Source organism: Carassius gibelio, chromosome B9, assembly GCF_023724105.1.
Source record: "Carassius gibelio isolate Cgi1373 ecotype wild population from Czech Republic chromosome B9, carGib1.2-hapl.c, whole genome shotgun sequence".
In the NCBI taxonomy this organism is placed as follows: Eukaryota; Metazoa; Chordata; class Actinopteri; order Cypriniformes; family Cyprinidae; genus Carassius; species Carassius gibelio.
Genome location: NC_068404.1, coordinates 32,605,537 through 32,622,523, shown reverse-complemented (window position 1 = coordinate 32,622,523; position 16,987 = coordinate 32,605,537). Strand labels below are relative to the sequence as shown.

The 16,987-nt window shown below is 37.3% G+C and overlaps 1 protein-coding gene across 11 annotated transcripts in view; it reads right to left on the bottom strand.

Moving 5' to 3' along the window:
* Window positions 1–16,987, bottom strand: part of LOC127964937 (uncharacterized) — a 420,295-nt gene that overhangs the window by 70,668 nt on the left and 332,640 nt on the right. The window contains exon 2 of one of the 11 annotated variants that reach the window (XM_052565499.1): window positions 1,161–2,104. The exons of 9 other annotated variants lie outside the window; for them this stretch is intronic. In XM_052565499.1, the coding sequence (XP_052421459.1) occupies window positions 1,241–2,104 (864 nt within the window). In that variant the 3' untranslated portion in view covers window positions 1,161–1,240. Of the gene's footprint in view, window positions 1–1,160; window positions 2,105–10,301; window positions 10,573–16,987 lie in introns of those variants that run through there. One more of the 11 variants, XR_008155159.1, reaches the window with a different exon arrangement.

The window sequence follows — 16,987 nt, the reverse complement described above, 5'->3', positions numbered from 1 at the left end:
ATTCTTCTAATGATGTAGAAGGTACACGTTATGTGAAGTGTTTCCGGTTCCGGTTTACCTTATTAATGCAGCCTAAAAAACCTTTAACGGATTTGGATATTAAAAGCATATTAGTATGTTATGTGTATGCCAGGTTAAAGAGAGAGGTCTTCAATCTAGATTTAAACTGCAAGAGTGTGTCTGCCTCCCGAACAATGTTAGGTAGGTTATTCCAGAGTTTAGGCGCCAAATAGGAAAAGGACCTGCCACCCGCAGTTGATTTTGATATTCTAGGTATTATCAAATTGCCTGAGTTTTGAGAACGTAGCGGACGTAGAGGAGTATAATGTAAAAAGGAGGTCATTCAAATACTGAGGTGCTAAACCGTTCAGGGCTTTATAAGTAATAAGCAATATTTAAAAATCTATAGGATGTTTGATAGGGAGCCAGTGCAGCGATGACAGGACCGGGCTAATATGGTCATACTTCCTGGTTCCTGTAAGAACTCTTGCTGCTGCATTGTGGACTAGCTGTAGTTTGTTTACTAAGCGTGCAGAACAACCACCCAATAAAGCATTACAACAATCTAACCTTGAAGTCATAAATGCATGGATTAACATTTCTGCATTTGACATTGAGAGGATAGGCCGTAATTTAGATATATTTTTGAGATGGAAAAATGCAGTTTTACAAACGCTAGAAACGTGGCTTTCTAAGGAAAGATTGCGATCAAATAGCACACCTAGCTTCCTAACTGATGACAAAGAATTGACAGAGCAACCATCAAGTCTTAGACCGTGTTCTAGGTTATTGCAAGCAGAGTTTTTAGGTCGTATAATTAACACTTCTGTTTTTTCTGAATTTAGCAGTAAGAAATTACTCGTCATCCAATTTTTTATATCGACTATGCATTCCATTAGTTTTTCAAATTGGTGTGTTTCACTGGGCCGCGAAGAATTATAGAGCTGAGTATCATCAGCATAACAGTGAAAGCTAACACCATGTTTCCTGATGATATCTCCCAAGGGTAACATATAAAGTGTGAAGAGTAGCGGCCCTAGTACTGAGCCTTGAGGTACTCCATACTGCACTTGTGATCGATATGATACATCTTCATTCACTGCTACGAACTGATGGCGGTCATATAAGTACGATTTAAACCATGCTAGTGCACTTCCACTGATGCCAACAAAGTGTTCAAGTCTATGCAAAAGAATGCTGTGGTCAATTGTGTCAAACGCAGCACTAAGATCCAATAAAACTAATAGAGAGATACACCCACGATCAGATGATAAGAGCAGATCATTTGTAACTCTAAGGAGAGCAGTCTCAGTACTATGATACGGCTAAATCCTGACTGGAAATCCTCACATATACCATTTTTCTCTAAGAAGGAACATAATTGTGAGGATACCACCTTTTCTAGTATCTTGGGCAGAAAAGGGAGATTCGAGATTGGTCTATAATTAACTAGTTCTTTGGGGTCAAGTTGTGGTTTTTTTATGAGAGGCTTAATAACAGCCAGTTTGAAAGTTTTGGGGACATATCCTAATGACAATGAGGAATTAATAATAGTCAAAAGAGGACCATTAACTTCTGGAAGCACCTCTTTTAGGAGCTTAGATGGTATAGGGTCTAACATACATGTTGTAGGTTTAGATGATTTAACAAGTTTATACAATTCTTCCTCTCCTATAGTAGAGAATGAGTGGAACTGTTCCTCAGGGGGTCTATAGTGCACTGTCTGATGTGATACTGTAGCTGACGGCTGAATGGTTGCAATTTTATCTCTAATAGTATCGATTTTAGAAGTAAAGTAGTTCATAAAGTCATTACTGCTGTGGTGTTGGGAAATGTCAACACTTGTTGAGGCTTTATTTTTAATTAATTTAGCCACTGTATTGAATAAATACCTGGGGTTATGTTTGTTTTCTTCTAAAAGAGAAGAAAAGTAATCAGATCTAGCAGTTTTTAATGCTTTTCTGTAGGATATGTTACTTTCCCGCCAAGCAATACGAAATACCTCTAGTTTTGTTTTCCTCCAGCTGCGCTCCATTTTTCGGGCTGCTCTCTTTAGGGTGCGAGTATGCTCATTATACCATGGTGTCAAACTGTTTTCCTTAACCTTCCTTAAGCGTAAAGGAGCAACTGTATTTAAAGTGCTAGAAAAGAGAGAGTCCATAGTTTCTGTTACATCATCAAGTTGTTCTGAGGTTTTGGATATGCTAAGGAATTTGGATACATCAGGAAGATAACTTAAAAAAGCAGTCTTTTGCGGTAGAAGTGATGGTTCTTCGATACTTGTAACAAGAAGTAGAATTTACAATTTTGGCTATATGAAGTTTGCACAGAACTAAATAATGATCTGAGATATCATCACTTGGCTGAATAATTTCAACACTATCAACATCAATTCCATGTGACAGTATTAAATCTAGAGTATGATTTCGACAATGAGTAGGTCCTGAAACATGTTGTCTAACACCAATAGAGTTCAGAATGTCTATAAATGCTGATCCCAATGCATCTTTTTCATTATCGACATGGATATTAAAATCACCAACTATTAAAACTTTATCTGCAGCCAGAACTAATTCGGATGTAAAATCAGCAAACTCTTTAATAAAGTCTGTATGGTGGCCTGGTGGCCTGTGTACAGTAGCCAGTACAAACATAACAGGGGATTTATAATTAACATTTGTTTCTCTGGATAATGTTATATGTAGCACCATTACTTCAAACCAGTTATACTTGAAGCCTGCCCTCTGAGAAATCCTGAAAACGTTGTTATAAATTGAAGCAACACCTCCACCTTTGCCTTTTAGACGTGGCTCGTGTTTATAACAGTAATCTTGGGGGGGTGGACTCATTTCAAATAATGTAATCATCAGGTTTTAGCCAGGTTTCTGTCAAACAGAGCACATCTATATTATGATCAGTTATCATATTATTTACAAAAAGTGTTTTCGTAGAAAGGGATCTGATATTCAATAAGCCAAGCTTTATCATTTGTTTATCCATATTGCATTTGTTTTTTATTTGTTGAACCTCAATTAAATTATTAACCTTAACTTGGTTTGGACGTTTTTTGTATTTTCTAGTTCGGGGAACAGACACAGTCTCTACAGTGTGATATCTAGGTGAAAGAGTCTCTATGTGCTGAGAATTAGCTGACCTCTTAAAGAGTTCATGATCATTTCTGTTCAACTTTATTTGTCAGTTGATAAATCCATCCACAATTCATAAAACACAATACATGCAACTTCCTGTCATTGAAATCATTTAAAAATCAAAGCGACAGGTTAGAAAAAAAAAGCGTCTGGCCCAAATATTCAGTTATCACTAATGAACTGTTTGACAAACACTTCTTGCTTCGAAGTACATATCCGAATTTAAAAAAATAAATAAATCACAAACAGTCCCCAGAGTCTCAATCTGAATCAACGGAGCCGCGAACATGCTCCGAAGTGCCGATCTGAATCAACCGAGTCGCGAACATGCTCCGGAAGTGCCGATCTGAATCAACCGAGTCGCGAACAGGCTCCGAAGTGGCGATCTGAATCAAGCGAGTCGCGAGTCGCGAACAGGCTCCGAAGTGCCGATCTGAATCAACCGAGTCGCGAACAGGCTCCGAAGTGCCGATCTGAATCAACCGAGTCGCGAGTCGCGAACAGGCTCCGAAGTGCCGATCTGAATCAACCGAGTCGCGAACAGGCTCCGAAGTGCCGATCTGAATCAACGGAGTCGCGAACATGCTCCGAAGTGCCGATCTGAATCAACCGAGTCGCGAACAGGCTCCGAAGTGCCGATCTGAAAACTTCGATCAAAGAATGTAAAAAATAACTCTATTTCTCTAATAACTCTACAACTCTATGAAAGACTCAGACCACGTATCTAAAAATAAATCGCTTTAGTAAAAGAGAAATAATAAGAGGAGTGAAGTTTCCTACCGTTCTGCTGTGTTTGGTCCTCACCGAAGCTCCGCGGCTCGTCTCCGCCCCTCACACGCGCGTTTACAGCACTAAATTAATAATCTTTGCTAATTATTATACATCTACTTCATTGTCAGCTTCAGGTACTTCATGTATTATTGTTCAATGAACTGTTTGATACAAAAAAAGTTGTATTTAGTAATAATTCAAAATTATGAAAATAAAATACATAAAAAATAATGGTTTATATTTTAATATCCTTTAAAATATAATTTATTTCTGTGATGTGCAGCTGTATTTTCAGCATCATTCCTCCAGTCTTCAGTGTCACATGATCTTCAGAAATCAGTCTAATATGATGATTTATTATAAGAATTATTAATATTTGTGATGCCAAATATTATTTGGGAATCTGTGATACTTTTTTCCGGATTCTTCGATGTATACTTTTTTTTTTAAAGAACAGCGTTTATTCAAAATATAAATCTCTTCTAACAATACTAATCTTTGATTTCACTTCTTATCAATTTAATACATCCTAAAAGAGTTATAAACTTTTGAACTCTATTGTTTATTGTTAGAAAAGTCTTCTATTTTAAATAAATGCTCTTCTTTTTGACATTTCATTCATCAAAGAATCCTGAAAGAAGTATCACAGTTTCAGCAGCACAACTCTGATAATAAATCATCATATTATTCTGATTTGTGAGGATCATGTGACACTGAAGACTGGAGGAATGATGCTGAAAATCACAGAAATAAAATAGATTTTAATGTATATTAAAATAAAAAAGTTGTTTTACTTCATAATAATATTTCACTTTTTTTCCTGTATTTGTGATCAAATAAATGCAGTTTTGATGAGTAAACTCCTGTAAAAACAACAACAACAACAACAACAACACATAAAAAATCATTCTGATCCCAAACTCTGACCGGTGTGTGTGTGTGTTTGTGTATAGCACTTATACACTAATCCCCACAAGAATAAAGATGTTAAATATTCATCTGAGAAAACTATGTTGCATCATAATGAAAGGAAGTGTGACGTACACTTTCTGTAAACTGAGCCAAACATTTTCACTGATTTAGGGTAGAGTAAGATTATTTACAGTATTGCGCAAGTTAGTTCATACTTGGAAATAATTTTATATGCAATATTACCTTTTCTTTTCATTATCATCTTTAAGAGTTCATGATCATTTCTGTTCAACTTTATTTCTCAGTTGATAAATCCATCCACAATTCATAAAACAAAACACATGCAACTTCCTGTCATTGAAATCATTTAAAAATCAAAGCGACAGGTTAGAAAAAAAAGCCTCAGGCCCAAATATTCAGTTATCACTAATAAACTGTTTGACAAACACTTCTTGCTTCGAAGTACATATCTGAATTTAAAAAAATAAATAAATCACAAACATTCCCCAGAGTCTCAATATGAATCAACGGAGCCGCGAAAATGCTCCAAAGTGCCGATCTGAATCAACGGAGTCGCGAACATGCTCCGAAGTGGCGATCTGAATCAACGGAGTCGCGAACATGCTCCGGAAGTGCCGATCTGAATCAACCGAGTCGCGAACAGGCTCCGAAGTGGCGATCTGAATCAAGCGAGTCGCGAGTCGCGAACAGGCTCCGAAGTGCCGATCTGAATCAACCGAGTCGCGAACAGGCTCTGAAGTGCCGATCTGAATCAACCGAGTCGCGAGTCGCGAACAGGCTCCGAAGTGCCGATCTGAATCAACCGAGTCGCGAACAGGCTCCGAAGTGCCGATCTGAATCAACGGAGTCGCGACCATGCTCCGAAGTGCCGATCTGAATCAACCGAGTCGCGAACAGGCTCCGAAGTGCCGATCTGAAAACTTCGATCAAAGAATGTAAAAAATAACTCTATTTCTCTAATAACTCTACAACTCTATGAAAGACTCAGACCACGTATCTAAAAATAAATCGCTTTAGTAAAAGAGAAATAATAAGAGGAGTGAAGTTTCCTACCGTTCTGCTGTGTTTGGTCCTCACCGAAGCTCCGCGGCTCGTCTCCGCCCCTCACACGCGCGTTTACAGCACTAAATTAATAATCTTTGCTAATTATTATACATCTACTTCATTGTCAGCTTCAGGTACTTCATGTATTATTGTTCAATGAACTGTTTGATACAAAAAAAGTTGTATTTAGTAATAATTCAAAATTATGAAAATAAAATATATAAAAAATAATGGTTTATATTTTAATATCCTTTAAAATATAATTTATTTCTGTGATGTGCAGCTGTATTTTCAGCATCATTCCTCCAGTCTTCAGTGTCACATGATCTTCAGAAATCAGTCTAATATGATGATTTATTATAAGAATTATTAATATTTGTGATGCCAAATATTATTTTGGAATCTGTGATACTTTTTTCCGGATTCTTCGATGTATACTTTTTTTTTTAAAGAACAGCGTTTATTCAAAATATAAATCTCTTCTAACAATACTAATCTTTGATTTCACTTCTTATCAATTTAATACATCCTAAAAGAGTTATAAACTTTTGAACTCTATTGTTTATTGTTAGAAAAGTCTTCTATTTTAAATAAATGCTCTTCTTTTTGACATTTCATTCATCAAAGAATCCTGAAAGAAGTATCACAGTTTCAGCAGCACAACTCTGATAATAAATCATCATATTATTCTGATTTGTGAGGATCATGTGACACTGAAGACTGGAGGAATGATGCTGAAAATCACAGAAATAAAATAGATTTTAATGTATATTAAAATAAAAAAGTTGTTTTACTTCATAATAATATTTCACTTTTTTCCTGTATTTGTGATCAAATAAATGCAGTTTTGATGAGTAAACTCCTGTAAAAACAACAACAACAACAACAACACATAAAAAATCATTCTGATCCCAAACTCTGACCGGTGTGTGTGTGTGTTTGTGTATAGCACTTATCCACTAATCCCCACAAGAATAAAGATGTTAAATATTCATCTGAGAAAACTATGTTGCATCATAATGAAAGGAAGTGTGACGTACACTTTCTGTAAACTGAGCCAAACATTTTCACTGATTTAGGGTAGAGTAAGATTATTTACAGTATTGCGCAAGTTAGTTCATACTTGGAAATAATTTTATATGCAATATTACCTTTTCTTTTCATTATCATCTTTAAGAGTTCATGATCATTTCTGTTCAACTTTATTTCTCAGTTGATAAATCCATCCACAATTCATAAAACAAAACACATGCAACTTCCTGTCATTGAAATCATTTAAAAATCAAAGCGACAGGTTAGAAAAAAAAGCCTCAGGCCCAAATATTCAGTTATCACTAATAAACTGTTTGACAAACACTTCTTGCTTCGAAGTACATATCTGAATTAAAAAAAATAAATAAATCACAAACATTCCCCAGAGTCTCAATATGAATCAACGGAGCCGCGAAAATGCTCCAAAGTGCCGATCTGAATCAACGGAGTCGCGAACATGCTCCGAAGTGGCGATCTGAATCAACCGAGTCGCGAACAGGCTCCGAAGTGCCGATCTGAATCAAGCGAGTCGCGAACAGGCTCCGAAGTGCCGATCTGAATCAACGGAGTCGCGAACATGCTCCGAAGTGCCGATCTGAATCAACCGAGTCGCGAGTCGCGAACAGGCTCCGAAGTGCCGATCTGAATCAACAGATTGTTTGTGTATAGCACTTACACACTAATCCCCACAAGAATAAAGATGTTAAATACTCATCTGAGAAAACTATGTTGCATCATAATGAAAGGATGTGTGACGTACACTTTCTGTAAACTGAGCCAAACATTTTCACTGATTTACGGTAGAGTAAGAATATTTACAGTATTGTGCAAGTTAGTTCATACTTGAATATAATTTTATATGCAATATTACCTTTTCTTTTCATTATCATCTTATCAATCAATCAATCAACTTTATTTATATAGTGCTTTAAACCAAATACATTGCGTCAAAGCACTGAGCAACATTCATTTGGAAAACAGTGTCTCAATAATGCAAAATGATAGTTAAAGGCAGTTCACCATTGAATTCAGTTATGTCATCTCTGTTCAGTTTAAATAGTGTCTGTGCATTTATTTGCAATCAAGTCAATGATATCGCTGTAGATAAAGTGACCCCAACTAAGCAAGCCAGAGGCGACAGCGGCAAGGAACCAAAACCCGATCGGTGACAGAATGGAGAAAAAAACCTTGGGAGAAACCAGGCTCAGTTGGGGGGCCAGTTCTCCTCTGACCAGACGAAACCAGGCTGCAGCAAAGTCAGATTGTGAAGAAGAATCATCTGTTTCCTGTGGTCTTGTCCTGGTGGTCCTCTGAGACAAGGTATTTACAGGGGATCTGTATATGGGGCTCTAGTTGTCCTGGTCTCCGCTGTCTTTCAGGGCAGTAGAGGTCCTTTCTAGGTGCTGATCCACCATCATGTCTGGATTCGTACTGGATCCGGGTGGCTGCAGTGACACTCTGGTCTGGATACAGACTGGATCTGGTGGCCACGGTGACCTCGGAACAAGAGAGAAACAGACAAATATTAGCGTAGATGCCATTCTTCTAATGATGTAGAAGGTACACGTTATGTGAAGTGTTTCCGGTTCCGGTTTACCTTATTAATGCAGCCTAAAAAACCTTTAACGGATTTGGATATTAAAAGCATATTAGTATGTTATGTGTATGCCAGGTTAAAGAGAGAGGTCTTCAATCTAGATTTAAACTGCAAGAGTGTGTCTGCCTCCCGAACAATGTTAGGTAGGTTATTCCAGAGTTTAGGCGCCAAATAGGAAAAGGACCTGCCACCCGCAGTTGATTTTGATATTCTAGGTATTATCAAATTGCCTGAGTTTTGAGAACGTAGCGGACGTAGAGGAGTATAATGTAAAAAGGAGGTCATTCAAATACTGAGGTGCTAAACCGTTCAGGGCTTTATAAGTAATAAGCAATATTTAAAAATCTATAGGATGTTTGATAGGGAGCCAGTGCAGCGATGACAGGACCGGGCTAATATGGTCATACTTCCTGGTTCCTGTAAGAACTCTTGCTGCTGCATTGTGGACTAGCTGTAGTTTGTTTACTAAGCGTGCAGAACAACCACCCAATAAAGCATTACAACAATCTAACCTTGAAGTCATAAATGCATGGATTAACATTTCTGCATTTGACATTGAGAGGATAGGCCGTAATTTAGATATATTTTTGAGATGGAAAAATGCAGTTTTACAAACGCTAGAAACGTGGCTTTCTAAGGAAAGATTGCGATCAAATAGCACACCTAGCTTCCTAACTGATGACAAAGAATTGACAGAGCAACCATCAAGTCTTAGACCGTGTTCTAGGTTATTGCAAGCAGAGTTTTTAGGTCGTATAATTAACACTTCTGTTTTTTCTGAATTTAGCAGTAAGAAATTACTCGTCATCCAATTTTTTATATCGACTATGCATTCCATTAGTTTTTCAAATTGGTGTGTTTCACTGGGCCGCGAAGAATTATAGAGCTGAGTATCATCAGCATAACAGTGAAAGCTAACACCATGTTTCCTGATGATATCTCCCAAGGGTAACATATAAAGTGTGAAGAGTAGCGGCCCTAGTACTGAGCCTTGAGGTACTCCATACTGCACTTGTGATCGATATGATACATCTTCATTCACTGCTACGAACTGATGGCGGTCATATAAGTACGATTTAAACCATGCTAGTGCACTTCCACTGATGCCAACAAAGTGTTCAAGTCTATGCAAAAGAATGCTGTGGTCAATTGTGTCAAACGCAGCACTAAGATCCAATAAAACTAATAGAGAGATACACCCACGATCAGATGATAAGAGCAGATCATTTGTAACTCTAAGGAGAGCAGTCTCAGTACTATGATACGGCTAAATCCTGACTGGAAATCCTCACATATACCATTTTTCTCTAAGAAGGAACATAATTGTGAGGATACCACCTTTTCTAGTATCTTGGGCAGAAAAGGGAGATTCGAGATTGGTCTATAATTAACTAGTTCTTTGGGGTCAAGTTGTGGTTTTTTTATGAGAGGCTTAATAACAGCCAGTTTGAAAGTTTTGGGGACATATCCTAATGACAATGAGGAATTAATAATAGTCAAAAGAGGACCATTAACTTCTGGAAGCACCTCTCTTAGGAGCTTAGATGGTATAGGGTCTAACATACATGTTGTAGGTTTAGATGATTTAACATGTTTATACAATTCTTCCTCTCCTATAGTAGAGAATGAGTGGAACTGTTCCTCAGGGGGTCTATAGTGCACTGTCTGATGTGATACTGTAGCTGACGGCTGAATGGTTGCAATTTTATCTCTAATAGTATCGATTTTAGAAGTAAAGTAGTTCATAAAGTCATTACTGCTGTGGTGTTGGGAAATGTCAACACTTGTTGAGGCTTTATTTTTAATTAATTTAGCCACTGTATTGAATAAATACCTGGGGTTATGTTTGTTTTCTTCTAAAAGAGAAGAAAAGTAATCAGATCTAGCAGTTTTTAATGCTTTTCTGTAGGATATGTTACTTTCCCGCCAAGCAATACGAAATACCTCTAGTTTTGTTTTCCTCCAGCTGCGCTCCATTTTTCGGGCTGCTCTCTTTAGGGTGCGAGTATGCTCATTATACCATGGTGTCAAACTGTTTTCCTTAACCTTCCTTAAGCGTAAAGGAGCAACTGTATTTAAAGTGCTAGAAAAGAGAGAGTCCATAGTTTCTGTTACATCATCAAGTTGTTCTGAGGTTTTGGATATGCTAAGGAATTTGGATACATCAGGAAGATAACTTAAAAAAGCAGTCTTTTGCGGTAGAAGTGATGGTTCTTCGATACTTGTAACAAGAAGTAGAATTTACAATTTTGGCTATATGAAGTTTGCACAGAACTAAATAATGATCTGAGATATCATCACTTGGCTGAATAATTTCAACACTATCAACATCAATTCCATGTGACAGTATTAAATCTAGAGTATGATTTCGACAATGAGTAGGTCCTGAAACATGTTGTCTAACACCAATAGAGTTCAGAATGTCTATAAATGCTGATCCCAATGCATCTTTTTCATTATCGACATGGATATTAAAATCACCAACTATTAAAACTTTATCTGCAGCCAGAACTAATTCGGATGTAAAATCAGCAAACTCTTTAATAAAGTCTGTATGGTGGCCTGGTGGCCTGTGTACAGTAGCCAGTACAAACATAACAGGGGATTTATCATTAACATTTGTTTCTCTGGATAATGTTATATGTAGCACCATTACTTCAAACCAGTTATACTTGAAGCCTGCCCTCTGAGAAATCCTGAAAACGTTGTTATAAATTGAAGCAACACCTCCACCTTTGCCTTTTAGACGTGGCTCGTGTTTATAACAGTAATCTTGGGGGGTGGACTCATTTCAAATAATGTAATCATCAGGTTTTAGCCAGGTTTCTGTCAAACAGAGCACATCTATATTATGATCAGTTATCATATTATTTACAAAAAGTGTTTTCGTAGAAAGGGATCTGATATTCAATAAGCCAAGCTTTATCATTTGTTTATCCATATTGCATTTGTTTTTTATTTGTTGAACCTCAATTAAATTATTAACCTTAACTTGGTTTGGACGTTTTTTGTATTTTCTAGTTCGGGGAACAGACACAGTCTCTACAGTGTGATATCTAGGTGAAAGAGTCTCTATGTGCTGAGAATTAGCTGACCTCTTAAAGAGTTCATGATCATTTCTGTTCAACTTTATTTGTCAGTTGATAAATCCATCCACAATTCATAAAACACAATACATGCAACTTCCTGTCATTGAAATCATTTAAAAATCAAAGCGACAGGTTAGAAAAAAAAAGCGTCTGGCCCAAATATTCAGTTATCACTAATGAACTGTTTGACAAACACTTCTTGCTTCGAAGTACATATCCGAATTTAAAAAAATAAATAAATCACAAACAGTCCCCAGAGTCTCAATCTGAATCAACGGAGCCGCGAACATGCTCCGAAGTGCCGATCTGAATCAACCGAGTCGCGAACAGGCTCCGAAGTGGCGATCTGAATCAACCGAGTCGCGAACAGGCTCCGAAGTGGCGATCTGAATCAAGCGAGTCGCGAGTCGCGAACAGGCTCCGAAGTGCCGATCTGAATCAACCGAGTCGCGAACATGCTCCGGAAGTGCTGATCTGAATCAACCGAGTCGCGAACAGGCTCCGAAGTGGCGATCTGAATCAACCGAGTCGCGAACAGGCTCCGAAGTGGCGATCTGAATCAAGCGAGTCGCGAGTCGCGAACAGGCTCCGAAGTGCCGATCTGAATCAACCGAGTCGCGAACAGGCTCCGAAGTGCCGATCTGAATCAACCGAGTCGCGAGTCGCGAACAGGCTCCGAAGTGCCGATCTGAATCAACCGAGTCGCGAACAGGCTCCGAAGTGCCGATCTGAATCAACGGAGTCGCGAACATGCTCCGAAGTGCCGATCTGAATCAACCGAGTCGCGAACAGGCTCCGAAGTGCCGATCTGAAAACTTCGATCAAAGAATGTAAAAAATAACTCTATTTCTCTAATAACTCTACAACTCTATGAAAGACTCAGACCACGTATCTAAAAATAAATCGCTTTAGTAAAAGAGAAATAATAAGAGGAGTGAAGTTTCCTACCGTTCTGCTGTGTTTGGTCCTCACCGAAGCTCCGCGGCTCGTCTCCGCCCCTCACACGCACGTTTACAGCACTAAATTAATAATCTTTGCTAATTATTATACATCTACTTCATTGTCAGCTTCAGGTACTTCATGTATTATTGTTCAATGAACTGTTTGATACAAAAAAAGTTGTATTTAGTAATAATTCAAAATTATGAAAATAAAATATATAAAAAATAATGGTTTATATTTTAATATCCTTTAAAATATAATTTATTTCTGTGATGTGCAGCTGTATTTTCCGCATCATTCCTCCAGTCTTCAGTGTCACATGATCTTCAGAAATCAGTCTAATATGATGATTTATTATAAGAATTATTAATATTTGTGATGCCAAATATTATTTGGGAATCTGTGATACTTTTTTCCGGATTCTTCGATGTATACTTTTTTTTTTAAAGAACAGCGTTTATTCAAAATATAAATCTCTTCTAACAATACTAATCTTTGATTTCACTTCTTATCAATTTAATACATCCTAAAAGAGTTATAAACTTTTGAACTCTATTGTTTATTGTTAGAAAAGTCTTCTATTTTAAATAAATGCTCTTCTTTTTGACATTTCATTCATCAAAGAATCCTGAAAGAAGTATCACAGTTTCAGCAGCACAACTCTGATAATAAATCATCATATTATTCTGATTTGTGAGGATCATGTGACACTGAAGACTGGAGGAATGATGCTGAAAATCACAGAAATAAAATAGATTTTAATGTATATTAAAATAAAAAAGTTGTTTTACTTTTTCCTGTATTTGTGATCAAATAAATGCAGTTTTGATGAGTAAACTCCTGTAAAAACAACAACAACAACAACAACACATAAAAAATCATTCTGATCCCAAACTCTGACCGGTGTGTGTGTGTGTTTGTGTATAGCACTTATCCACTAATCCCCACAAGAATAAAGATGTTAAATATTCATCTGAGAAAACTATGTTGCATCATAATGAAAGGAAGTGTGACGTACACTTTCTGTAAACTGAGCCAAACATTTTCACTGATTTAGGGTAGAGTAAGATTATTTACAGTATTGCGCAAGTTAGTTCATACTTGGAAATAATTTTATATGCAATATTACCTTTTCTTTTCATTATCATCTTTAAGAGTTCATGATCATTTCTGTTCAACTTTATTTCTCAGTTGATAAATCCATCCACAATTCATAAAACAAAACACATGCAACTTCCTGTCATTGAAATCATTTAAAAATCAAAGCGACAGGTTAGAAAAAAAAGCCTCAGGCCCAAATATTCAGTTATCACTAATAAACTGTTTGACAAACACTTCTTGCTTCGAAGTACATATCTGAATTTAAAAAAATAAATAAATCACAAACATTCCCCAGAGTCTCAATATGAATCAACGGAGCCGCGAAAATGCTCCAAAGTGCCGATCTGAATCAACCGAGTCGCGAACATGCTCCGGAAGTGCCGATCTGAATCAACCGAGTCGCGAACAGGCTCCGAAGTGGCGATCTGAATCAAGCGAGTCGCGAGTCGCGAACAGGCTCCGAAGGTCCGATCTGAATCAACCGAGTCGCGAACAGGCTCCGAAGTGCCGATCTGAATCAACCGAGTCGCGAGTCGCGAACAGGCTCCGAAGTGCCGATCTGAATCAACCGAGTCGCGAACAGGCTCCGAAGTGCCGATCTGAATCAACGGAGTCGCGACCATGCTCCGAAGTGCCGATCTGAATCAACCGAGTCGCGAACAGGCTCCGAAGTGCCGATCTGAAAACTTCGATCAAAGAATGTAAAAAATAACTCTATTTCTCTAATAACTCTACAACTCTATGAAAGACTCAGACCACGTATCTAAAAATAAATCGCTTTAGTAAAATAGAAATAATAAGAGGAGTGAAGTTTCCTACCGTTCTGCTGTGTTTGGTCCTCACCGAAGCTCCGCGGCTCGTCTCCGCCCCTCACACGCGCGTTTACAGCACTAAATTAATAATCTTTGCTAATTATTATACATCTACTTCATTGTCAGCTTCAGGTACTTCATGTATTATTGTTCAATGAACTGTTTGATACAAAAAAAGTTGTATTTAGTAATAATTCAAAATTATGAAAATAAAATATATAAAAAATAATGGTTTATATTTTAATATCCTTTAAAATATAATTTATTTCTGTGATGTGCAGCTGTATTTTCAGCATCATTCCTCCAGTCTTCAGTGTCACATGATCTTCAGAAATCAGTCTAATATGATGATTTATTATAAGAATTATTAATATTTGTGATGCCAAATATTATTTTGGAATCTGTGATACTTTTTTCCGGATTCTTCGATGTATACTTTTTTTTTTTAAAGAACAGCGTTTATTCAAAATATAAATCTCTTCTAACAATACTAATCTTTGATTTCACTTCTTATCAATTTAATACATCCTAAAAGAGTTATAAACTTTTGAACTCTATTGTTTATTGTTAGAAAAGTCTTCTATTTTAAATAAATGCTCTTCTTTTTGACATTTCATTCATCAAAGAATCCTGAAAGAAGTATCACAGTTTCAGCAGCACAACTCTGATAATAAATCATCATATTATTCTGATTTGTGAGGATCATGTGACACTGAAGACTGGAGGAATGATGCTGAAAATCACAGAAATAAAATAGATTTTAATGTATATTAAAATAAAAAAGTTGTTTTACTTCATAATAATATTTCACTTTTTTCCTGTATTTGTGATCAAATAAATGCAGTTTTGATGAGTAAACTCCTGTAAAAACAACAACAACAACAACAACACATAAAAAATCATTCTGATCCCAAACTCTGACCGGTGTGTGTGTGTGTTTGTGTATAGCACTTATCCACTAATCCCCACAAGAATAAAGATGTTAAATATTCATCTGAGAAAACTATGTTGCATCATAATGAAAGGAAGTGTGACGTACACTTTCTGTAAACTGAGCCAAACATTTTCACTGATTTAGGGTAGAGTAAGATTATTTACAGTATTGCGCAAGTTAGTTCATACTTGGAAATAATTTTATATGCAATATTACCTTTTCTTTTCATTATCATCTTTAAGAGTTCATGATCATTTCTGTTCAACTTTATTTCTCAGTTGATAAATCCATCCACAATTCATAAAACAAAACACATGCAACTTCCTGTCATTGAAATCATTTAAAAATCAAAGCGACAGGTTAGAAAAAAAAGCCTCAGGCCCAAATATTCAGTTATCACTAATAAACTGTTTGACAAACACTTCTTGCTTCGAAGTACATATCTGAATTTAAAAAAATAAATAAATCACAAACATTCCCCAGAGTCTCAATATGAATCAACGGAGCCGCGAAAATGCTCCAAAGTGCCGATCTGAATCAACGGAGTCGCGAACATGCTCCGAAGTGGCGATCTGAATCAACCGAGTCGCGAACAGGCTCCGAAGTGCCGATCTGAATCAAGCGAGTCGCGAACAGGCTCCGAAGTGCCGATCTGAATCAACGGAGTCGCGAACATGCTCCGAAGTGCCGATCTGAATCAACCGAGTCGAGAGTCGCGAACAGGCTCCGAAGTGCCGATCTGAATCAACAGATTGTTTGTGTATAGCACTTACACACTAATCCCCACAAGAATAAAGATGTTAAATACTCATCTGAGAAAACTATGTTGCATCATAATGAAAGGATGAAGTTAGTTCATACTTGAATATAATTTTATATGCAATATTACCTTTTCTTTTCATTATCATCTTATCAATCAATCAATCAACTTTATTTATATAGTGCTTTAAACCAAATACATTGCGTCAAAGCACTGAGCAACATTCATTTGGAAAACAGTGTCTCAATAATGCAAAATGATAGTTAAAGGCAGTTCACCATTGAATTCAGTTATGTCATCTCTGTTCAGTTTAAATAGTGTCTGTGCATTTATTTGCAATCAAGTCAATGATATCGCTGTAGATAAAGTGACCCCAACTAAGCAAGCCAGAGGCGACAGCGGCAAGGAACCAAAACCCGATCGGTGACAGAATGGAGAAAAAAACCTTGGGAGAAACCAGGCTCAGTTGGGGGGCCAGTTCTCCTCTGACCAGACGAAACCAGGCTGCAGCAAAGTCAGATTGTGAAGAAGAATCATCTGTTTCCTGTGGTCTTGTCCTGGTGGTCCTCTGAGACAAGGTATTTACAGGGGATCTGTATATGGGGCTCTAGTTGTCCTGGTCTCCGCTGTCTTTCAGGGCAGTAGAGGTCCTTTCTAGGTGCTGATCCACCATCATGTCTGGATTCGTACTGGATCCGGGTGGCTGCAGTGACACTCTGGTCTGGATACAGACTGGATCTGGTGGCCACGGTGACCTCGGAACAAGAGAGAAACAGACAAATATTAGCGTAGATGCCATTCTTCTAATGATGTAGAAGGTACA